We start from the raw sequence: 22,260 nt of genomic DNA on the forward strand, positions 1-22,260 counted from the left end.
CCCGGGCCTCTAGTGTGTATGGAAAGAAGGTGCCCCAAACTCCAGCAACCACCAAAGCTGGGTTCTGCCCAGGTTCCCCGCACCCCCACCTCCATCTGTCAGACCCTGTCCAGCAGGAAACAGTCGTGACTCAGCAGGGACAAGGTGGTCATGGGGCAAGGCTCCAGGGGATGGGGTGGTCAGGGAGGCTTCTTGGAGGAGGTGGCAGCGGAGACGAGGAGCCTGGTGCCCCGCACGGCACAGCCATACTCCTCAGATTCAGGGGAGACCTCAGCACGCACCGCTGTCTCCGGGACAGACAGACCGCTCCCAGCTCTCCTCCAGGGGCCCGGACGGGAGGGCAGACGGGAAGTCCACGCTGGGCTGCGCTGGTTGGAGGGGCCGAGAGCTGTGTCTTCCTGGGGGGGGGGGGCAGCTTGGGTGGCTCTGCCCTGCCTTGGCCCTGGGCCCCGCCCCTCGGGCTGAGGGTGGCCGAGTGCCTCAAGGGAGGAGGGAGTCTGCCTAGGTGGGCCCAGCACCCGCGCCCTCTCCTCAGGCTTTGGGCGTCCCTGGCAGGAGCTGTGCTCTGACCTGGACTCAGCTCAGCTGGGTTTTCCCGGGACAGTGGAGAGCCACCTTGGCTGGTCTGGGAGGGGCCCCCACTGTGGGAAGGGGCCCCCAGCCCAGTGCAAAGCCCTGCAGGGTGCACTGTCCACTCTGTCCCACTGGGGCGGGGGTGGGGGGGCAGCCAGGGCATGGGGAGGAAGCTGCTAGCCCAAAGCGCTGGGTGGGGGGCTGGGCCCTGCAGCTGGGGCTCCGGGGGGGGGGGAGGGGGCCTGCTGGAGCTGTGGGCACTGTGTGAGCCCCAGGGAGCAGAGCCCCGGCCTGGATGCCTCTCCTTGGGCGGAGCTGAGCACTCCCTGAGTTCAAACCCGCCAACCCCTCACCCCACCCAGTGCTCCCACCTCACCCTGAGCCAGGAGTCAGTTTGGGGGCGGGGGGTCTGTTCTCTGGGCTTCCTCGGAAGAAAGGAGGGGACTCACGGGCCTGATGGGGATCAGTGGGCATCTGGGCTTCATGTGGGGCAGTCTCCTCCTCTGGGCCCCCTCCCGGGCTCACCCCGAGGAGCCTTCTGGGCAGGTGTTGGGAAGGAATCCGCTTATTTAAAAAGAACACACGTGTCTTCATTGATTTCAGGAGGAAGGGGGAGAGAGAAACATCAATGATAAGAGAGAATCATTGATTGGCTGCCTCCTGCCCGGGAATCGAACCCGAGACCTTCAGTCTGCAGGCCGAGGCTCTATCCACTGAGCAAACCAGCCAGGGCAGGAGTCCGTTTAACACGTGGTACAAATCGCCTCCTCCCCTGCCAGGGCCTGGCCCCTGAGGCCAGGCGGGGCGCTCAGAGACGGCTGGGGGGGGGGGGGGCTCGCTCAGCAGCAGGGGCGCAGGGCCTTGCGGAAGACGGCGCGGAACTCGGCGCTGAAGAGCGTGTAGAGGAGCGGGTTGAGGGCGCTGTTGAGGTAGCCCAGCCAGGTGACCGCGCTCACCAGCCGCGGGGGCACCGCGCAGGCGGGACACAGCGCCCGCGTGACGTGCACCACGAAGAAGGGCGTCCAGCAAACCAGGAAGGCCCCTGGGGGGGGGGGGGCGGGAGGAGTGAGCCGGGGCCCTGCAGAGCCCGGCGGGGCCCGGGCCGCCACCCTCCGCGCCACGCCGGCAGGGGCGGGCACCCACCGACCACCACGGGCAGGACCCTCATGGCCTTGCGCTCCCGGCCGGTGATCCTGGCGCGTCTCCTGCGGGCTGGCGGCGGGGGCTGGGGCGGGCCGGCCTCGGGGGGCGCGGCGGCGGCGGGAGGCGGCGGGCCGGGGCCGCGGGGCCGGCGGGGCGCGCGGGCGTGCAGTTTGGCGCGGCGCGCGGCCTCCCAGCGCCGCAGGCCCCGGCAGGTGGCCCAGGACAGCAGCAGCATGAGCGGGCAGGGCAGCAGGAAGGAGCACACGGACGAGTAGACCACGTAGTCGCGGTCCTCCAGGCGGCACGCGGTGGGGTCGCGGCCGCGCGTGTCGTTGAGGCCGCACAGCACGGGCGCCGCCACCGCCGCCGCCAGCAGCCACGTGGCGCCGATGAGCAGCAGCTGCCGCCCGCCTCCGCTCTGGCGGTTGTAGCGCAGGGGCACGGCCACGGCCACGAACCTGCGGGGAGCACGGGAGGGCGGCGGGACTTGGGGGAGCTGGGGCGGGGCCATCTCAGAGGGGGCGGGGCCAGGGGAGGTGGGGCGGGGCCAGAGGAGAGGGACAGGGAGCTGGGGCGGGGCCATCTAAGAGGGGGCGTGAGCTGAGGGCGGGGCCAGGGAAGAGGGACAGGGAGCTGGGGCGGGGCCATCTGAGAGGGGGCGGGAGCTGAGGGCGGGGCCAGGGGAGATGGGGCGGGGCCTGGGGTGTGGGGGCGCGGCCAGGAGAGATGGGGCGGGGCCTGGGGTGTGGGGGCGCGGCCAGGGGAGATGAGGCGGGGCCTGGGGTGTGGGGGCGCGGCCAGGAGAGATGGGGCGGGGCCTGGGGGCGCGGCCAGGGGAGATGAGGCGGGGCCTGGGGGTGTGGGGGCGCGGCCAGGAGAGATGGGGCGGGGCCTGGGGGTGTGGGGGCGCGGCCAGGAGAGATGGGGCGGGGCCTGGGGCGTGGGGGCGCGGCCAGGGGAGATGGGGCGGGGCCTGGGGTGTGGGGGCGCGGCCAGGGGTGGGGGCGGGGCGAGTCGTGAAGGAGCGGGGGGGGGGCGGGGCGGGGCGGGGAGGCGGGGGCCCGGGGCTGGGCCGCCCACCTGTCCACGCTGATGGCGCACAGGTTGAAGATGGAAGCGGTGCACAGCATGACGTCCATGGCCATGAGCGCGTCGCAGAGGCCGGGGCTCAGCAGCCACACGCCGCCCTGGACCTGGGCCGAGAGGAGGGGGGCGGGGCAGCAACAAGGGACACAAGACGCGCTGACCCCCCAGCCAGGCCCAGGCCCGCAGCCCCTCGCCGGGTCCCCCCGCGCCTCCTTTTGTTAGAACTGGGGAAGGCCTGGGGAGGTCGGGCGGGGGGACAGGGAAAGTGAACCCTGATCTCTGATGCCCAGGGGCCCGGGGGTCCCCACCCTGGGCAGAACCCAGCTGCCCTGAGGGGCGCCCGCCGCTCATGCCCTCCCCAGAGCACGGCTAAGCTGTCACTGCGCTGGGGTTTGGACTTCTGTGCCCTCCTCACCTGTGAATGGTCCGGAGAACAAACGAATTAAACATATAAAGGCCTCCTCACGGCCCAGCGCCCCACCAAGGGCGACGGAGCAGACAGCCGCCCCGCTCCTTCTAAATCCCCGCCCGCCGACTGGGGAGGATCAGGAGCTTAAGACCTTCGCGGTGACGTCTGCTCTGGGCTCTCAGGGAACCGCAGGCCACGGTGTCCGTGTCCTGCCGGCCTCTGCCCCAGCCCAGCCCTCGGAGTGGACGGCATGGCGCCCGGGGGCCCACCCAGGCCCAGGCTTGGTCTAGAGCGGAGACCCGGCCCGGTCCCCCGCGAGGCCTCTAGACCCCACAGCCACCCCCCTCAGTTCTGCTGTCCCCCCAGACCTGCTCCCGCCCCGCTCCCGCCCCTCCCACTGGGGCTGTCCATGGGTTGCACTAGTGTGTGTTCCTGGTCACGCGCGGCTGTGGCTGTGCAGTGACGTGTCTGTGCCCCCGGGGAGCCGGCGGGGAGCCTGACTGTCCGTCCAGCTGGCTCCCTGGGAGGGGGAGCCCCGCTGAGGGCGGAGGGGGCGGCTGGACTGCCCAAGTCGCCTGCTGGGGCCCCGCTGGGAGGACAGAGGCCTCTCGGGTAGTAACGAACTAAGGCAGCAAGGGTTCCTAGGAGGGCGAGAGGCAGGGCCACGCTGGGTGCTGGCGTGGCGGGGGCGCGGCCCGGGGAGCGGGAGGGCGCGGCCCGGGGGGCGGGAGGGCGCGGCCCGGGAGCGGGAGGGCGCGGCCCGGGGGCGGGAGGGCGCGGCCCGGGGGGGGCGGGAGGGCGCGGCCCGGGGGGGGCGGGAGGGCGCGGCCCGGGGGGGGCGGGAGGGCGCGGCCCGGGGGGGCGGGAGGGCGCGGCCCGGGGGGGCGGGAGGGCGCGGCCCGGGGAGCGGGAGGGCGCGGCCCGGGGAGCGGGAGGGCGCGGCCCGGGGGGGGCGGGAGGGCCGCGGCCCGGGGAGCGGGAGGGCGCGGCCCGGGGAGCGGGAGGGCGCGGCCCGGGGGGCGGGAGGGCGCGGCCCGGGGGGCGGGAGGGCGCGGCCCGGGGAGCGGGAGGGCGCGCAGGGCCGGCGCCCACCTCGGAGTAGACGAACAGCGGCAGCACGAGCAGGGCGAGCAGCAGGTCGGCGGCCGCCAGGCTCAGGACGAAGTAGTTGGTGGGCGTCTGCAGGGCGCGCTCGGCCGCCACGCTCACGCACACGAGCGAGTTCCCCGCGAGCACCGCGCCGATGAGCAGCACGCCCCCCACCAGGGCCGCCGCCGCCGCGCCGCCGCCCGGTCCTCGCCCCAGCAGCCCGTCGGCCTCCGCGGCGCTGCGGTTCCCCATGGCGCCCGCCCCGGAGCCCCGCCGGCGCTCAGCACCGCGGACAGCGCCTCGGAGCCCCGCCCTCCGGCACGCCCCCGCCGGCCTCGGTCCCGCAGGGTCCGCCGGGCTTGCGGCCCCGGCGCTCGGGGTGCGCCTGTGTTTGCCCCCATCTTGGACTTCCCACTTCGGGGGACGGGTAGGGGGGCCAATGCAACGGCCAGAGGGGATGGGCGCGGGCGGGCCAGGTCAGGGTGGGGTGTGGCGCGCGGGTCTGAGCTCCGGGAAACCCACGCAGATGGAGGGTGGGCCGAACCACACCCCGAGGCGCGCGAGCACCCACGCCCGCGCCGCTCCACCGGCCGCGGGGACCCCCGGGTCCCCACAGTGCCCAAGCTGGGCTCCACCTCCCAGGGATGCTCGTGGAGGCGCCTGGAGGCGTTGGTGGGGCCGGTTCTCACTCCACCCTGTTCACGAGGCGTGGGAGGACTTACTTCTCAGGCTCCACCCGCGGGGAGACTCCACCCGCAGGCTTGGGGCGCTCAGGCTCCGCCCCCTTGGGTCCCCGAGGATCCTCGGTGCTTGAGGCCGGAGGTCCACCCTCACCCTCCCTCTGCACCCCTCCGACCCCACCCCCGCGTGCCCTGGCACGTCCCCGACAATAACTGCCTCCCGCCAGGGCCCTGCACCCATCGCAGGAAGCAGCCTTTTGTCTGGTACCCGGGACCCCCCCACCCCCCGGCCACTGCCTGACCCTCCAGCCTCCAGGCGGGCAGCTAAGTGGTCAGCCCCAAACCCGCTCTATCACCTTGGGGCCTGTGACCTTGAGCCCCTGTGTGCCTCCCTTAGCCTGGGACCTGGCGCTGACCTCGCGCCTTAGGTGAGAGAGGAAAGCGGGCGGGAGGGAGGGATAAGCCTCGGGGAGCTTAGCGATGCCTGTGGCCGAGAAAAGCAAAGCCCCGGGAGCCCCTCTCACCCTGCACCACCAGGCCTCCAGCTCACTGGGCCCATCACCCCACGTGCCAACACCATCGGAGCCGGGAGGGCGGGGGCCCTGGTGCACGCAGGTAAGACGGCCTTGCAGAGCAGGGGCCCGGCCGCACCCGTCAGCCGGACTGTCAGCCCTCAGACAGAGCCGCAGGGCAAGTGTCTCCAGGAGAAGGCTCGCTGTGGACGTCCCGACGTCGAGGGACACCTGGCCCGGGGCCTGTCCCTAGGGGCGGTGAAGGGGCCCTCTGGGTGGGGTACCACAGGAATGCTGCCTTCAGAGGACCCGGCAGGGAGGGCTCCCTTCCCCTCACGTTGTGCGAGAGACTGCGTAAGAGTGACACTGACCCTTCCCCTGAAGGCATCTGGGCCTGGAGGTTTCTTTTCTCTTTTTTTCTTTTTTTAAATATACTAGAGGCCCAGTGCACGAAATTCGTGCACTCGAAGGGGAGGAGTGTCCCTCAGCCTGGCCTGCGCCCTCTCACAGGCTGGGAGCCGTCAGTCGGACATCTTTAGTGCTGCTGCAGAGGCAGGAGAAGTTCCTGCCACCGCTGCTACCCTTGCCAGCCATGAGCCCGGCTTCTGGCTGAGCAGTGCTCCCCGTGGGAGCGCACTGACCACCAGGGGGCAACTCCTGCATTGAGCGTCTGCCCTCTGGTGGTCAGTGCGCGTCATAGCGACTGGTTGTTCTGCCAGCCGATTTGCTTATTAGCCTTTTATTATATAGGATTTTATTGACTTTTTACAGAGAGGAAGGGAGAGGGAGAGAGAGTCAGAAACATCGATGAGAGAGAAACATCGATCAGCTGCCTCCTGCACACCCCCCACTGGGGGTGTGCCCGCAACCAAGGTACATGCCCTTGACCGGAATCGAACCCGGGACCCTTGAGTCCGCAGGCCGCCGCTCTATCCACTGAGCCACACCGGCTAGGGCTGGAGTTTTCTTTGTTGGACAGAATTTTGTTGTTCTTGTTAATCCTCACTGACTGTGAGAAAGTGGAAGGGGGGGGGAGCGAAAGAGAGGGAAACATCAATGACTGTGCCTCCTGCACATGGTGGATCGAACCTGCCACTCAGGTATGTGCCCTGGGCCTGGAATCGAACCCGGGACCCTTCGGCGCACCCGTCCCTAGGCCAAAGCGCCAACCATTGTGCACACGAGCCAGGGCTTTCGGACGGTTCCCCGTGAAGTCAGCTTCTCCAGCCCCCGCAGGACTGCTCCGCCTCCTTCTCCCGAGTCCGTTTTCCAACAGGGCCCAGCGGGCTGACCGTGTTCCCACGGCCGTGACAGCGCCTCTCCCACCGCGTGCTTGTAAGCGGTATCTCTCCTGTTTTTCCTGGTCAGTCTTGTTAGAGGGTTATCCATTTTATTGTTCTTTTCAAAGAAACAGCTTTTGGTGTCATTGATTTTTTAAATATTTTTTTTATGTGTTTGCTTTCCGTTTCATTGATTTCTACTCTAATCCTTGTCATTTCCCTTCTCCTGCTGGCTTTGTCCTGCGCGTCCCTTTTCCCCGTTTCTTAAAAGGCCACCGTTTTTCTTTTCTAACCTGAGCGCGTAACGCCGCAGAGTCCCTCTAAGGTGCGGCCCACCTGTGTCTGTGCTTTCAATTATGTTCGGGTCCGAGTCCTGCCGCCCTCGCCCGGAACTTCTTCCGTGGCCCGTGGCTCCTTAGGACCGTGGTGTTTAATTTCCAGTTGCAATAAAAAACCCACAACAACAACAAAACAAAACCCTGGATCTCACCCTCACGCTTTACTTAACAACGAACTCTAGATGAATCATAGACTTAAATATAAACCTAAAGTTACAACAATGTTTGGAAGAAAGGCCGGGAGAAAATCTTTGTGACCAGGACGGAGGCAAAGAGATTTTAGGTGTGACATCAAAAGCATGACCTAAACAAAAACAAAAACAGGTAAACTGGACTTCATTAAAAGTAAGCCTTCCAGCCCTTGCCAGTTTGGCTCAACAGATAGAGCATCAGCCTGCGGACTGAAGGGTCCCAGGTTCGATTCCAGCCAAGGGCACGTACCCGGGTTGCAGGCTCCATCCCCAGTGTGGGGCGTGCAGGAGGCAGCCGATCAATGGTTCTCTCTCATCATTGATGTTTCTATCTCTCTCCCTCTCCCTTCCTCTCTGAAATCAATCAAGATATATTTTAAAAAATTAAACCTTCCAGCCACAGAATAGAATGAAATATTAGCAAACGACTTGTCTACAAAACTCTCAGGACTCAAGAGAGAGGGCATCGCAGGAAAGAGAATCCACATCCATGTTGCTCGTGAACCCACACACAAAACGCAGAACAAACCGAGCAAACGGAACCGGCAGCCTTTCTGAAAGGGTGGTGCGCCGCGGCCCAATGGGACTTCCCGCCGGAACCAAGGCCGAGTCAGCAGGCAGCACTCCACGGGCGTCCACAGCGCCGAGCAGAAAGGAGGGGAGCGCGCGTTTCACCACCTCAGTGGGCGCAGAAGCGCATCTGACAAAACCCAACGCACTTTCGTCATCAAAGGACTCCACGGTGAGGGGTAGAGAGCAACTCCCTCAGCATGACGGAGGCCGCCTGTGAGGGCCGCACAGCTGACCTCAGACTCTGTGAGGGAGGAACAAGACAAGGACGCCCCCCACCCCCCATTCAGCAGCATTCAGGCACCAAAGAGCAAAGACATCCAGTCCCCGGCTGGTGTGGCTCAGTGGGTTGGGCGTCCTCCATGCACCGAAGGGTCGCTGGTTCAGTTCCCGGTCAGGGCACGTGCCGGGGCTGCAGGTTCAATCCCCAGCCCTGGTCGGGGCAAGTGTGGGAGGCAACCAATTGATGTATCTCTCACATCCACGTTTCTCTCTCCCTCCCTCTCTCCCTCTCTCCCTCTCTCTCTCTCTCACCTCCCCCTTCCACTATCTCTAAAAAAAAAAAAAAAAAATCAATGGAAAAATATCCTCTGGCGAGGGCCCAGGAAAATCTAAGCAGCAGGGACAGTGGGTGACAGCCTTTCGGACAAGAGGAAGGCAGGGACAGAATCCTGTGACAGCCACACACCGTGACCCCCGCGCTGGGCGGGCGCGGGGCAGCGGGATCGCTCTGTGCTGGGGGCGCAGATGGTGCAGACGCCCGGCCAGGCAGGTGGTGGTTTCTTACAAAACCAAACATGCTCTCACTGTCGGATCCAGCAACTGTGCTCCTTGGTGTTTCCCCAAAGGAGCCGAAATTCATGCCCACCAACAACCTGCACATGGACGCTCACAGCAGCTTTCTCACAACTGCCAAGACCTGGGAGCACCGAGAGGGCCTGCGGGAGGCGAGGGGTAAAGCGGGCCCTCGGGCACTGGATGGCGCTCGGAATGTTAGGAGACGTGGCGGCCACGCCACAGCAAGGCACGGAGGGGCGGTCAAGGTCAACGCGAGAAGCCCGCACCATGTGGTTCTAGCTCTGACCCCTGGGGCCGGATGGGGGGGCACAGGTGCAGCAGCGGAGCCAGAGGGCGGGAACGGCTCCGAATGAGACCGGGGCGGGGACCGGTGCCCTCACACCCGTCCAGCGGAGAGTGGCCTCCGTGGTAAGTCACGTACCCGCAGGGGCTCCTCACGTACCCGCAGGGGCTCCTCACGTACCCGCAGGGGCTCCTCACGTACCCGCAGGGGCTCCTCATGTACCCGCACGGGCTCCTCCGTCACCAGGCGGCCCGAGGGGCCGAGGGCGGCGGGGGGGGGGGGGGGGGGGGAGGTCGGGAGCTGCTCCCTGTAGCGCAGACCTGCTCCGGGGGGATCTGCTGCGCCTTAACCGCCCGCCCCGTCCAGCGCCAGGATCACAGTTTATGGCTTCGTTTCCCAGATGTGAGATTGACGGGTACGGATTTCATGCGTCCGGACGGGCTGTTAAAAAGCCCAACTTAATCCCCTATCGATCCCAGCTGCCCCCCCCCACCCCTCCTGCGGCGGCCCCACCCTGATCGCCCCCGACTCGGGCTCACGTCTCTGCTGCCTCGAAAAATACAAAGAGCAATGGCGAGGCACCCCAGGCTCGGGTCTGCGCCCCCTTGCGCCCCACACCGCTCCGCCCGCCCCTGCCCCGCAGTGAGTGCCAGTGAGGTCACAGGTGCCCCCCCAGCCCCGTCCGCGGCCAATGGCAGTGACGTCACGGGCCTGCGCTCGGCTGGCCCCGCGCCGCCCCCTCCCCCCCTCCCGCCAGCCGCGCGCATCGCCTGCCGGGGCCTCTCCAGGGGCCCCGCGACCAGGATCGCCCAGACCCTCCGGAGCCCATCTCCGAGGCCCTGGGCGCCCCGGTGCCGATGCTTAGCCCGTCCCCCGCCCCCCCGTGGGGCCGCCGGTCCGCTCCGGCTGACTTCACCCCAAGCCCGCCCAGGGGCGCCGATGCGGCGGGACTTGGGGACCGGCTGCCAGCCGGGGCAACAGATGGGGGGGCGGCCCTGACCTTCCCCGCGGATCGATGGGGCGGGACCGGGGCTGAGCGGAGCCGGGGCGGTGCTGAGGCCCCCGGCCCGCCCCTCGCTGGGCCCGGCTATAAGGGCCGCGCGGGCTGGGGCCGGGCAGCCTGCTCAGCTCGCCGGGCGCGCCCACCATGGCCCCGCGGGCCCTGCTGCTGCTGCTGCTGCCGCTGCTGCCGCTGCTCGGGGGCTCCGCCGCGCGCCCCGCGCCCCCCAGGTGAGCCGCGCGCTCCTCGGACCCCCCCACGCTGTGCCCCTCCCCGGCCCGCGTCCGCCCCGCCCGGCCCTCACCCCCCCGCGCCCCACGCCCTCCCCAGGGCCCCCCGGCACTCGGACGGGACGTTCACCAGCGAGCTCAGCCGCCTGCGGGAGAGCGCGCGGCTGCAGCGGCTGCTCCAGGGCCTGGTCGGGAAGCGCAGGTGAGGCGGGCTGCGCCGGGAGCGGACCCTCGGGGGGGCAGGCCCGCGGGGATGCGCCTCTCCTCCGCAGTCTCGCCCCCAGCTCCAGGACTAACTCTGATTTGGGGTTGGGGGCAGCGAGCAGGACCCCCAGAACAGCACGTCCTGGACCAAGTCTGCCGAGCGGCCCTTCTGCCTGCTGTGGTCCAACGCGCCCGCCCTGCAGCCCTGGTGAGCGCCCTGGCCAGGCCTCCGCCCGGAAGCCCCGCCCCGGGCCCGGCCCCTGGCCTCCTGGGGCCCCCTGGGTCAGGGTGGGCACCCTGGGTCTGAGAGTGAGACCGAGTCAGTTCACCAGGTGGGCGGGGTCTCCAGCTCCAAGCTCCGCCCCTAACCCGACTGTGGCTGCAGGACGCCCCTGAGGGCCCCCCTGGATCAGGCCTGGTCCCCGAGGATGCCTCCTGGACGGAGGTCTGCAGTCCTGGTTTCCGGCCCGGTGGTCCCTGCGGAGACCCAGATGCGGCTGTGACGACGCAGGAACCTCCCCTCCTCCCCGCCTCGGACCAGGGAGCCTGGACAGGGAGGGGAGGGGTGCGGGGGGCGGGATGGGCTTGCACTTGGCACCACTTGGCACCAATAAAGGAGGAATTCACATCCTGGCCTGTGAGCCCCTGTGTGCGCGGCGCCGCCCTGGAGGCAGCCTCTGGGCAGAGCGGTGGGAGGGGAGGCCATCCGGGAGTCCAGCGCTGTGGCCACGCCCACCGCCCTTTAAACCTGGGGAGCCACCTGGGCGCCTCACCTTCCCGGTTCCTTATCTCTGGCATCAGGGCCACCTCCTGTCCCATTGACTGAGCTCCCCAGCACCCACCCCCCCACACACACACCCCTTGTCATCCATTCAGCAACATCAGGGACATCAAGGGGGCTGGGTTTGGGGAGGCTCAGGATGGGCCGGAAGAGGTGACGGCGGGGAGGGGGCGTCACAGAGGCCAGGGGTCTGGGCTCCTGTCCGTGTGCGTGGTCTTGGGCGAGGGGCTTGACCAGTCCAGGCTGTGGAGCAGGGGCAGTGCTGAGTGCTGACACCCCAAGGGGTGCTGGGGTGCAGGAGGCCACGCAGGCACCCGCACAGGAGCCGCGGTCACCGCGGGAGCCAGCAGGACCCCTCCTGCCCCCTGCCCGCCAAGGCCTCTCCCTGGATGTGGGGTTGGGGTCCAAGGAAAGGCGAGGCAGGGCAGTAGGGGGGCCGGGCCGAGGAGCTCTCCAGAGCCGCCCGCGGGCGGGCACCGTGGGGACCCAGGGCCCCCAAGCACCGTCTTCCCCAGGACGGTGGCCTCGGGCTCTGCGGCTCGGTGCTGGGCTGGCAGGCGTGTCCCCAGCACACCCACAGCCTTCTCCTCCCAGACCGAGATGGGGGTGTGGGGAGAGGGGGGCCCAGAGGAGAAGCCGGGGTCCCCACCTCACGGGGCTGCCTTAGGGACTTTGCCCCGGGGTGAGTCTGGCAGAAGAGCCAGCAGAGGGGCAGTGGGAGGGGGCGGGACAGCAAACTCAGAGCCAAGGCCAGCCCCTTCCCAGTCCTCTTCCCCTCCGCCCCCCCCAACCCCCCCCCCCGTCCCTGTGACTCCCCCCCCCCCGGCCGCCCCCCCACCTCTCCACCTCCCCCGCCCGGAGCAGCCCCTGCTCTCCTTTCCGCCCGTATCTGTGGGTTGAGCCCCAGCAGGTGACCTGGCTCCTGCCCAGCAGCCACCAGGCCTGGCGCTCGGCCGGCGGGAGCCCCCTTGGTGGAGGCCGGTCCCGGAAAGGCCATAAAGTGGGGCGGCGCCGGCAGGGGCGAAGGTCGTGGGCAGAGACTGCACCGGCACCGGCACCAGCACAGCTCGGAGGGCCCTGGACGCCGGGCTCTGAGCCGCCCCCGCCGCCCGAGATGGGGGCTTGGGCCCTGCTGCTGCCTCTGCTCCTGGCCGCGGCGCAGGCTTGGGGTGGGCTGGGCCGGGCGGGTGGGCCAGGCGGGTGGGTGGGCCGGGGGGCGGCGGCGGCGGCGGCGGCGGCGGCGGCGGGAAGGCCCTGACCCTCCCGCTCCCACTTCCCAGGCTGCTCGGTGAACCAGACGGTCTTTGAAATCGAGGAGAACACGGTGCTCAGTGGGCCCCTGGTGGACATCCAGGTCCCTGAGGGCCAGACGGTGACCCTCGGGCCCTTGTCCACGCCCCACGCATTTCGGATCCAGGGGAACCAGCTGTTTCTCAACGTGACGCCCGACTACGAGGTGCGCCCGCGGCCCCACGGCCCCTTGGGGGGAAGGGCTCTGCCCACAGGCAGGGACTGACCCCTCTTGGGCCCAAAGGCCTCGCTGAGGGCAGACCAGGGGACCGGGGGCCCTTGGGGACAAAGCTGCCTGGGCCCCTGGGCTGTGGGCGGGCACCTGCCCCTCTCGGCCTGGGGCTCCTCACTGAGGAAGGGGGTCGGTGCTGCGCCCGCCGGGCAGGGGTTCCTGACACACCTCCACCCACAGGACACGACGATGCTGCTGGCAGACCTGCAGTGCCGGAGGGGCGACACTGTGGTGAGTGCCCGCCCCCTCCCGGGCTGGGCACCCATGTCCGTCCCTCCCCTGGGACACCAGACCCCCCCCCCCCGGCCCCCGGCTCGGGCCCTCTCCAGGGACCTCACCCAGTGGCCTGTTGTCAAGCGTCACCTGTGCTGGCAACGCCCACACTTCCTCCAGCCAGACTGTCCCTGAGCTGCAGACTCGCAAACCCCACCTGCCCCGGTCCCTCGCCCCACGCGCCTCCGCTCCTGACCCTTCAGTGGAGGGAAATCGCAAACACGCAGACACGGTGAGGGCGGCCAGGGAGCCCCACGCACCTGCAGCTCAGCTGCCAGCTGCGCCCCCACCTCCTAGTGCCCCCCTCCCAGCACCCACCTCCCAGCGCCCCCCTCCCAGCGCCCCCACCTCCCAGCGCCCACCTCCCAGCGCCCCCCTCCCAGAGCCCACCTGTGCAGAACTCAGGGCCCGGCAGGGCGGCCGGATGCGCTGCTGATGCACCCCTGCAAGCCGGGCTCCCCGCTCTCTCTGCTTTGGTGCCGGTTGGAACGAACTGCCCGCCTTGTCCTCGCGGGATTTGGCTGGCTGCGCCCCCCCACGTTATTTCTCCCCAGGGCACTGGCACCCACGGTGTTTCACAAGTTGGGGGGGTCTGGGCCCTGCCCAGCAGAGCTGTCCTGTGACAACTCCATGCCCACTTGCACGCACGCGGGGAGGGGGGAGCGCTGACCACCACCTGTCCCCCAGGTGACCCAGCTGAATGTGTTTGTGACTGTGCTGGACGTCAACGACAACCCTCCCGTGTTCCCCTTCGAGGTCAAAAGGAAGGAGGTGCCCGAGGTGAGTGCGAGGGAGGGGGGAGGGCGCCGTGGGGACCTTGGCCGGGGGATGGGTCCCCGGGGGTCAAAGGCATGGCCAGACCAACCCCTCTGTCCCCCAGGACACGAAAGTGAACACCATCGTCATCCCCCAGGAGGAGCTGGCGGCCACGGACCTTGACCAAAGTGACATCTTGTTCTATACCCTCCAGGAGGTGACACCGGTCAGCACCCCTCCCTCCCTCCCCAGCTCCCTCCCTCCGGGGCGCCCCGCCCCCCCACAGCCTCCCGGGGTCTCAGCTCCGCCCCCCTCAGGGTGCCGGGAGCGTCTTCTCCCTGGTGGGCACAAACTTCCCTGCCCTGCGGCTGGACCAGCCCCTGGACTTCGACAGGAGCCAGAACATGACCCTCCTGCTGCGCGTGCGGGTGAGCAGCCCTGCCCCGTGGGTCCCTCCGGCCCCACCGCCCGCCCCAGCCGGCTCCCGGCTGACTGTGCGGCTCGGGCCACAGGACACCCCGGAGGAGAACACAGTGCCCAGCCACAGCGCCACGGCCACGCTGGTCCTGGAGGTGCAGCCCGCGGACCTGCGGCCGCCCTGGTTCCTGCCCTGCCTCTACTCAGACCCTCACGTCTGCATCCAAGCCCAGTACCACGGGGCCATCCCCACAGGCCACAAACTGGTACTGGGGGGGACGCCCTGAACTGGTACTGGGGGGGCGGGGCGGGGTGCCCTGAACTGGTACTGGGGGGGCGGGGCGGGGCGCCCTGAACTGGTACTGGGGGGGGGGGCGCCCTGAACTGGTACTGGGGGGGCAGGGCGGGGCGCCCTGAACTGGTACTGGGGGGGCGGGGCGGGGCGCCCTGAACTGGTACTGGGGGGGCGGGGCGGGGCGCCCTGAACTGGTACTGGGGGTGGGTGCCCTGAACTGGTACTGGGGGGGGGCGGGGCGGGGTGCCCTGAACTGGTACTGGGGGGGGCGCCCTGAACTGGTACTGGGGGGGCGGGGCGGGGTGCCCTGGGGCCAAACTGAGTCGTGATTTTTAAACAGCGTGAGCATTGCTTTGTAAACCTGTCCCTCCCTCTGCCCGTGCGGTGAGCAAACGCCTCTGAAATGAGAATGAGTGGACAGGCCCGGCTGTCCTGGGGCAGAGCCAGACCCAATGCGGGCCGGGGGACTGGTGGGCCCTGAGGGGCTGCCTGTCCTGCTCCTGCCCCGAGGGGTGCCCAGAGGCACGGGAGGGGGTCCAGACCTCCCCTCGAGCTGCCCGTCCCCGGGGGTGCCACCTTCTGAGACACCCATCGCTCAGGCCAATCCAATGCCTTTGGGCAAAGTGACTCGTTACAATGGGTCCATAAGGTGTCAGGGGTCATCCTGCAGAGGACAGGCCTCGGGGCGTGGGGTGCTCCAGGCACTGTGAGGGGAGCGGGAGGGGCGCGCTGGAGCCGGCACACCAGCCCACGGCCTCTCCTCCCCGCTGTCGCACAGCCAGCCCCTCTCATCCTGCGACCTGGGCCCATCTATGCCGTGGACGGGGATCGGGGCATCAACCAGCGCATCATCTACAGCATCCTGCAGGGTGAGCGAGCCCGGCCCCCGCTTCTCTCCACTTAACACCCGACCCCAGGCCCACCCCCACATGGGCAGAGCCCACTGGGACCCTGGACCGCAGGCCTCTGCAGGGGGCTGGCCAAACCCTCCTGCACCCCCGCCCCTCCCCCCTCCAGGAAATGTGGACGGCACTTTTGTCATCAACGCCGACTCGGGCAACCTCACCATGGCCAGGAGCGTCCCCAGTCCCAAGACCTTCCTTTTGCTGGTCAAGGTGGGTGCCCTGGCCACGTCTCCAGGACCCTCCCTGAGCCCCAGGGCGCAGGGCTCGCCCTGCAAGGACCCACGGTCACTGCTGCCTCCCCCACCAGGGTGAGCAGGAGGACCGGGCCCGGTACTCGGTGACCCGGGTCACGGTGGAGGCCCGTGCCGCCGCGGGGAGCTTGCCCCGGTTCCCGGAGAGCCTGTACCGTGGCACGGTGCCTCTGGGCTCTGGCGTGGGCGTGACAGTCAAAGATGCAGCCGACCCCTCCCAGCCCCTGAGGATCCAGGCCCAGGACCCCGAGTTCCCAGTAGGTGCCTCCCGGTCCCTGGGTGGGCCTGGCCTCCCCTCTGGGGGTGGGTTGGGGGCCACGGGGGCAGCCTGGGCCCAGGGCTCACTGGGACCACGTCCAGGACCTCAACTCGGCCATCACTTACCGAGTCACCAACAACTCCAACTTCCGGATGGACGGGGAGGCAGTGCTGACGGCCGCCCCGCTGGTGCAGGCCGGCGTCTTCTATGCGGAGGTGAGGAGCTGCGCCCCTGAGGGGCGGGGTCCCGGGGGGACCGAGGAGGGACAATCCCCCTTCGCTCCCTAGGTGCAGGCCAACAACACGGTGACATGGGGCACAGCCACCACAACCCTGCAGATCCAGGTCTCCGAGCAGGAGCCGCCCCCCACAGGTGAGTGCCGGCCTGGGGACCGCAGGGAGGGGTCTGCCTCGGGCATGCTGGGGACAGAGGCGAGCGGAGCTGTGTCCCCGGCCCCCAGGCCCCCCAGGCTCCCCAACACCCCCAGAGACTGGAAGAACAACCCGGCCTGCAAGCAGCTCCACTCCGGAACCCCCCAGGCCCCCTGAGCCTTCTCAGAAACCCCCCACGACCACCTCTGGGGGGAGCACCCTGCACCCCCCTTCAAGCAGCTCCACTCCGGAACCCCCCAGGCCCCCCGAGCCTTCTCAGAAACCCCCCACGACCAGCTCTGGGGCGAGCACGGGCCCACAACCCCCCTCAAGCAGCTCCACTCCGGAACCCCCCAGGCCCCCCGAGCCTTCTCAGAAACCCCCCACGACCAGTTCTGGGGTGAGCACGGGCCCGCACCCCCCTTCAAGCAGCTCCACTCCAGAACCCCCCAGGCCCCCCGAGCCTTCTCAGAAACCATCCACCACCAGCTCTGGGGCGAGCACCCCGCACCCCCCCTCAAGTAGCTCCACTCCAGAACCCCCCAGGCCCCCGGAGCCTTCTCAGAAACCCCTCACGACCAGCTCTGGGGGGAGCATGGGCCCACATCCCCCCTCAGGCACAACTCTGAAGCCACCTGCCTTGTCCACGCCTGGGGGCCCCTCGAGTGTTGGAACCAGCACCTCCCCCTCATCAGCCTCGTCTAGTGGGGGCTCACAACAGACCTCAAAGCCAGGTACCTCCCAGACGTGCCCAGGGCCCAGCAGAACCCCTCACCCTCGGGAGCACCCCCTTCTTCCCTGACCGTGAGGCTGGGCGATCCTGGGGATCACCGTAGGGCCTGTCCTGCCCGCCCCAGGTGGGGCCAGCAGGGCCATGTGGACTGTGAAATCCGAAGGGGAGAGCCCTGGGGGGGGGGGGGGGGTGAACTGGGGTGTGTGTGGGGGGCAGGCCAGAAACCAATTTGGGATACAGTGCAGGCCTCCCACCTGGACCCCTCCCCTTCCTCCCTTCAGCAGCCTGGCCCCCGGGGTCCCTGGGAACACAGCTCCTGGGGCAGGAGAGCTCGGGCCACGCTGGTAGGGGAAGTGCTGGGGCTGAACTGACAGAGGGCGGTGGTGTGGCCTGCAGGCTCGTCCGGGGCTGGAGGCGGCGCTGGGGACCAGCGCTTCTCCGCGGCGGAGATGGGGGCCCTGGGCGGGGTGCTGGGCGCGCTGCTGCTCCTGGCGCTCCTGGCCCTGGCGTTCCTGGTGCACAAACACTACGGTCCCCGGCTCCGGTGCTGCGCCAGCAAAGCCCTGGTGAGCCGGGTGCGGGCGGGCAGGCGAGGGCGGGGAGAGCAGGGGACCACCGGGGAGGGACTAGCGGGGAGCCCCGTCTCTGGGGAGGGCTGGGGCGGGGTCTGCGCCCAGGCCCGGGTCCCTGCTGATGCCTCGGCCCCGCCTGCTCCCAGGAGCCCCAGCCCTGCGGCTTCGACAACAAGGCCTTCCTCCCCGACGACCGCGAGCCCAGCTGGTCCCCGGCGCCCAGCCCCAGCCCCGGCCCCGGCCCCGGCCCCGGCCCCGGCCCCGGCGGCGCCCCAGCCGAGGTCCCGCCCGCGCCCGCCGTGCCCTCCCCGCCCACGCCCCCGTTGCCCGCGCCTCCCGCGTCGCCCTCCCCGCCGTCCCCTGGCCAAGCCCCCGAGTCCTCCTCGGCGGCCCGGGACGAGGGCGGGCCCGCGGGCGTGAGGTCCATCCTGACCAAGGAGCGGCGGCCCGAGGGCGGCTACAAGGCCGTGTGGTTCGGCGGCACCGTCGGGGCGGAGGCCGACGTGGTGGTGCTCAACGCGCCCGTCTCGGACGCGGACGGCGCCGGCGACTCCGGCAGCAACACCGGCAGCGACTCCGGCGGCGACTCCGGCGGCGAAGGCAGCGGCGAAGGCAGCGGCGACGAGGGCGCGGACGCAGGACCTGGCTGGGGACCCCGCGCCGACGCGCCCGGCACCGACTCCACCTACATCTAGCGCCCACGCCCCCCCCCTCGCTCTGCGCGAATAAAGTGTCACCTCGAACCCCCGGCGGCGCGTCCGTGGCTGGGCCCCAGTTGGCACGCGGGGGCGGCGGGCGCGGGGCGGCGGGCGGGCAGGGCGATCCCTCCCGCAGCTGCGGGGCTCCCCGGGTCCCGGCCCCCTAGCGGGCAACCAGGCCGAGGAGGACGCCTGCCCTGGGGAGCCCCCTCTCCACTCGACGCGGAGATTGTCGGCCTGCGGGAGGCTCAGGAGCCCCCTGGCCAGGAGCCCCCTCCAGAGCGCTCGGAGGGCACAGACCCGGGACGTTTGGGGGCACAGCCTGTGCCCGTGGGTGGGGTCCAGCTGGGGCAGTAACACTCAGGCCCCCACAGTGGCCTCTGGTGCGGGGTGGGGCGCCGCCCGGTGTGGCAGGAGCCAGGAGCAGTGGCTAGGCCCGGGCGGGAGATGGCGGGCGGGACCCCTGCCGCCCCTCCGCAGCCCCCCACCCCCAACAACTGGGGCCGCCCCGCAGCCCGGCGCGTACACACCGCCCCCTCCCCGCCCACGCGGTACAGTGGCCGCAGCACGTGACGCCTGCGCCGGCCACAGGCCCCGCCCCGGCCCCGCCCCGGCCCGCCCCCCTCTCCCCACATAAAAACGCGGGCTGCCGGCTCTCCGTTGAGATGAAATTTCCCGTCCCGGCGGCTCCGGTTCCAGGTATGTGGGGTCCCTACCCATGTGGAGCAGGAGGGGCGACTCCTGGCTGGAGGTGGAGGCGGGGGTCGCGGAGCCGGGCGGGAGCGGGCGGGGGCGGAGGCGGAGGCGCAGCCGCGCGGCGGCGGGTGGTTAGGTTTCGTTTCCCAGCGGCGCGGGGCTTGGCGGTTTCGCTTTCCCGGCGCCGGGCCCTCCAGCGGCGGTCCCCCGTCTCCGGTCCCCCGTCTCCGCAGGGTCCAGCCTGCGCACCCCCAGGCCAGGGCGCTGGCTCAACACCTGTGACTTCACGTGTGCGCGCCGCCACACCTGTCCTCACACCCGCGCCACCGGTGCCGAGAAACCCACGCCTCGGCACCGTCGTGGCCCTAAGCCCTGCGCCCACACCTGTGACCCTCACACCTGTGACCCTCACACCTGTGACCCTCACACCTGTGACCCTCACACCTGTGACCCTCACACCTGTGACCCTCACACCTGGAACAGCTGGGCCACCCCTGTGGCCGCCCATGAGCAGCCCTCCCCTCCCCTGTGGGAACACCTGCGTGCCACCCTTGACCACAGCCCCTCGCAGCGGGACCATGGCCGCTGAGCCCGACAGGTGAGAGCCTGGCCCGCCTCCCAGCCGCCCGGGCCCGCGCACCGGCCCGCGCCCTGACCCGCCGGCTGCTCCGCCCGCAGGGGGGCCCCGCGCGTGCTGTTCGCCGAGTGGCTCCTGGGCGAGGTCAGCAGCGGCCGCTACGAGGGGCTGCGGTGGCTGGACGCGGCCCGCACGCGCTTCCGCGTGCCCTGGAAGCACTTCGCGCGGAAGGACCTGGGCGAGGCCGATGCCGGCATCTTCAAGGTGGGACCCGAGGCAGCCCGGGGTGGGAGGGCTGGCGGCTGGCCTGCCGGTCGCCCCCGGGCCCACACCCTCGGTCTCCCTCCCCAGGCCTGGGCCCTGGCGCGCGGCAGGTGGCCGCCCAGCAGAGGCGCAGGTGACCTGCCGGCTCCCGAGGGCCAGCTCCTGGCGGGCTGGAAAACCAACTTCCGCTGTGCCCTGCGCAGCACCAAGCGCTTCGTGATGCTGCAAGACAACTCGGGAGACCCCACCGACCCGCACAAAGTGTTCACGCTCAGCTCCGAGGAGGGGTGCAGAGGTGGGGCGTGGGGAAGCTGCGCCGGGCAGAGGGAGGGTTCGCGCGGGGCTGCTGGGACTTTGTTCGGTCCTGGGGCAGATCTGTGGTTTTAGAAACTGGTCTGGGAGAGGATGGTGCCAGGTTGGAGGGGGCCCTGGGGAGGAAGCTGATGGGGGGGGAGCTGTTGAGACTAGGGGAAGGGGGGCATGGACCAGCTTCGTGTCTCAGGTCCCAGTGCTGCCACCCCCCCAACTCTCCCTCAGGAAGTCCAGGCGTTGACCAGGGGGACTACCAGGTTCCTGAAGATGCCCCACCCACGAGGGTAAGGCTGCTCTGTCCTCCTGGCACCGGTGGGGTGTGCCACCTCCTGGGCCGTGGGCTGCTATGCCACCACTATCTTCCCCTGCAGGGGGCGCTCCCTGGGCCATGCCTGGCAGATGCTGGTGGGAGTCCTGGGCCTGGACCAGCCAGGTGGAGCCCCGTGCCCGGCGCCCCCAGCCCTCTCGTGAGCCTGGCTGCCTGCGCCAAGGACCTCCTGCTGGAGGCCCTGCAGCAGAGCTGCATGGAGCACCTGCTGGAGGCTCCGGCGGTGGACGCAGTCCCTCCCGAGGCCTGTGGTGAGGGACTGTTGAACGGTGGTGCCGTGCCAAGGGGAGGGGCGGTCCAACGGGGATGGTGCCAGCCAGTGAGCTAGTACAGCTGTCCCACTGCCGTCCTCAGGCCCGGAGCTGCCTGCTGGGGAACTGGGACTTCCGTGCGCTGTGGAGGGGGCCCCCAGCCCCAGGTCACAGCCCCAGGTCCAGATGACAGGTGAGGAGCCAGGGGATGAGGGGAAGAGGGAGGGGAGGGAGGGGCGGGAGGAGCAGGTGCCAACTCAGGCCTTTTTCCCCAGACGCAGGTCCAGCCCCCGAGATCTGGCAGCCCCCACCTGAGGCGGAGCCCTGCACCCCACTGGTGGGGCCCCCCTGCCCACAGCCCGGCCTGCACACAGAGCCCGGCCTGGGGCCCCTGCACGTGACCATCATGTACAAGGGCCGCACGGTGCTGCAGGAGACGGTCGGGCGCCCCAGCTGCGTGCTCCTGTACGGGCCCCCCGGCTTTGCCACGCAGGCCCCGGAGCCCCAGCTGGTGGCCTTCCCCTGCCCCGCCCAGCTCCCCGACCAGAAGCAGCTCCACTACACGAAGAAGCTGCTCCAGCACGTGGCCCCCGGCCTGCGGCTCCAGCTCCGGACGACTGGGCTGTGGGCCCAGCGCCTGGGCAAGTGTAAGGTCTACTGGGAGGTGGGCAGCCCCCTGGGCTCCGACAGCCCCTCCGCGCCCGCCTGCCTGCTGGAGAGGAACCGCGACACCCGCATATTCGACTTCGGCACCTTCTTCCGAGGTCAGTGGCGCCTGCCCTGGGACCAGTCCTTCCCGCCCCCCCCCCGCCCCGGGCCTCCACTCACCAAGCCCCATCCTGCAGAGCTGGTGGAATTCCAGGCTCGCAAGCGCCAGGGCTCCCCGCACTGCACCATCTACCTGGGCTTTGGGCAGGACCTGTCGGCCGGGAGGCCCAAGGAGAGGAACCTGGTCCTGGTGAAGGTGAGGGCTCGGTCTCACGTGGGGGAGGCTGCCCCTGCCACAGCCCTGACCTCGCTGACTGCACCCTCCCCGCAGCTGGAGCCGTGGCTGTGCCAGGCGTACCTGGAGAGGGTGCAGAGGGAGGGCGTGTCCTCCCTGGACAGCAGCAGCCTGGGCCTCTGCCTGTCCAGCTTCAACAGCCTGTACGAGGAACTGGAGCACTTCATGGAGCACTTCATGGAGGTGGAGCAGCCAGCCTAGGCCCCACGGGCCGCCCTGACCAATAAAGAGCTGCGAGCCGTGAGCCGGAGCTGGTGTTCTGTGTGGGCCGGGTCAGGGAGGGGTGGTCCCCGCAGGCCACCGGCAGTGAAGACCCTCGCGCACACTTGGGGGCATTACACAGAGGACATGTGCCGGGAGCGTGGCACCCGGGCTTCCTCCGGGCCAGTAGCCGCCCGTGCTGTGCCCAAGGCCCATCCCCGGCCCCTCCATCCGCCGCACTGCCCGCTGCCCCGCGAGGCCGCGGAGTTGGACGAACACTTGAGCCACGTTTGTGTTACGTTACCAGCAAAGAAGGGGGGGTTCCCTAAACAAGAGACAGGCAGCGCCCTCCATCCAAGCTCCCTGCTTTAGTAAACGGTTCCCCTTTCAAGTACTGAGTCAACGAGAA

At 69.6% G+C, this 22,260-nt stretch overlaps 4 protein-coding genes across 6 annotated transcripts; 3 read left to right on the forward strand and 1 right to left on the reverse strand.

Annotated features, from left to right (window-relative positions):
• Positions 1-1,412: 1,412 nt before the first annotated feature.
• DRD4 (dopamine receptor D4) lies at positions 1,413-4,552 on the reverse strand (the record flags this gene model as incomplete). Its single annotated transcript, XM_079787948.1, has 4 exons — positions 1,413-1,615; positions 1,717-2,174; positions 2,797-2,909; positions 4,304-4,552. The coding sequence occupies 4 exons, from the start codon at positions 4,550-4,552 to the stop codon at positions 1,413-1,415; spliced, it is 1,023 nt and encodes a 340-aa protein (XP_079644074.1).
• A 5,547-nt stretch (positions 4,553-10,099) lies between these two features.
• SCT (secretin) lies at positions 10,100-10,889 on the forward strand (the record flags this gene model as incomplete). The annotated part of the gene is made up of 4 exons (XM_079788826.1): positions 10,100-10,182; positions 10,283-10,384; positions 10,502-10,594; positions 10,772-10,889. 4 exons carry the CDS (start codon positions 10,100-10,102, stop codon positions 10,887-10,889), a joined length of 396 nt encoding a protein of 131 aa, XP_079644952.1.
• Positions 10,890-12,202: 1,313 nt separating this feature from the next.
• CDHR5 (cadherin related family member 5) lies at positions 12,203-18,264 on the forward strand. 3 transcript variants are annotated; one of them, XM_079788926.1, is made up of 15 exons: positions 12,203-12,336; positions 12,448-12,623; positions 12,870-12,920; positions 13,650-13,742; positions 13,843-13,944; positions 14,036-14,146; positions 14,231-14,401; positions 15,209-15,299; positions 15,448-15,545; positions 15,643-15,843; positions 15,947-16,060; positions 16,133-16,217; positions 16,306-16,950; positions 17,346-17,515; positions 17,668-18,264. In XM_079788926.1, exons 1-15 carry the CDS (start codon positions 12,282-12,284, stop codon positions 18,214-18,216), a joined length of 2,712 nt encoding a protein of 903 aa, XP_079645052.1. In that variant the 5' UTR covers positions 12,203-12,281; the 3' UTR covers positions 18,217-18,264. The 3 variants fall into 3 exon arrangements, with proteins under 3 accessions (XP_079645052.1, XP_079645053.1, XP_079645054.1); XM_079788927.1 differs by having other exon boundaries at positions 16,834-16,950; XM_079788928.1 differs by lacking the exon at positions 16,306-16,950.
• Positions 18,265-19,389: 1,125 nt separating this feature from the next.
• IRF7 (interferon regulatory factor 7) lies at positions 19,390-22,142 on the forward strand. The gene is given in 10 exon segments (XM_079787194.1): positions 19,390-19,513; positions 19,594-19,756; positions 19,844-20,051; positions 20,294-20,352; positions 20,440-20,658; positions 20,661-20,718; positions 20,721-20,840; positions 20,923-21,411; positions 21,493-21,611; positions 21,687-22,142. Coding segments are annotated over 10 exon segments (1,692 nt in total). The 5' UTR covers positions 19,390-19,421; the 3' UTR covers positions 21,852-22,142.
• Positions 22,143-22,260: the final 118 nt, after the last annotated feature.

This window comes from Cnephaeus nilssonii, assembly GCF_951640355.1.
Source record: "Cnephaeus nilssonii genome assembly, chromosome: 13".
In the NCBI taxonomy this organism is placed as follows: Eukaryota; Metazoa; Chordata; class Mammalia; order Chiroptera; family Vespertilionidae; genus Cnephaeus; species Cnephaeus nilssonii.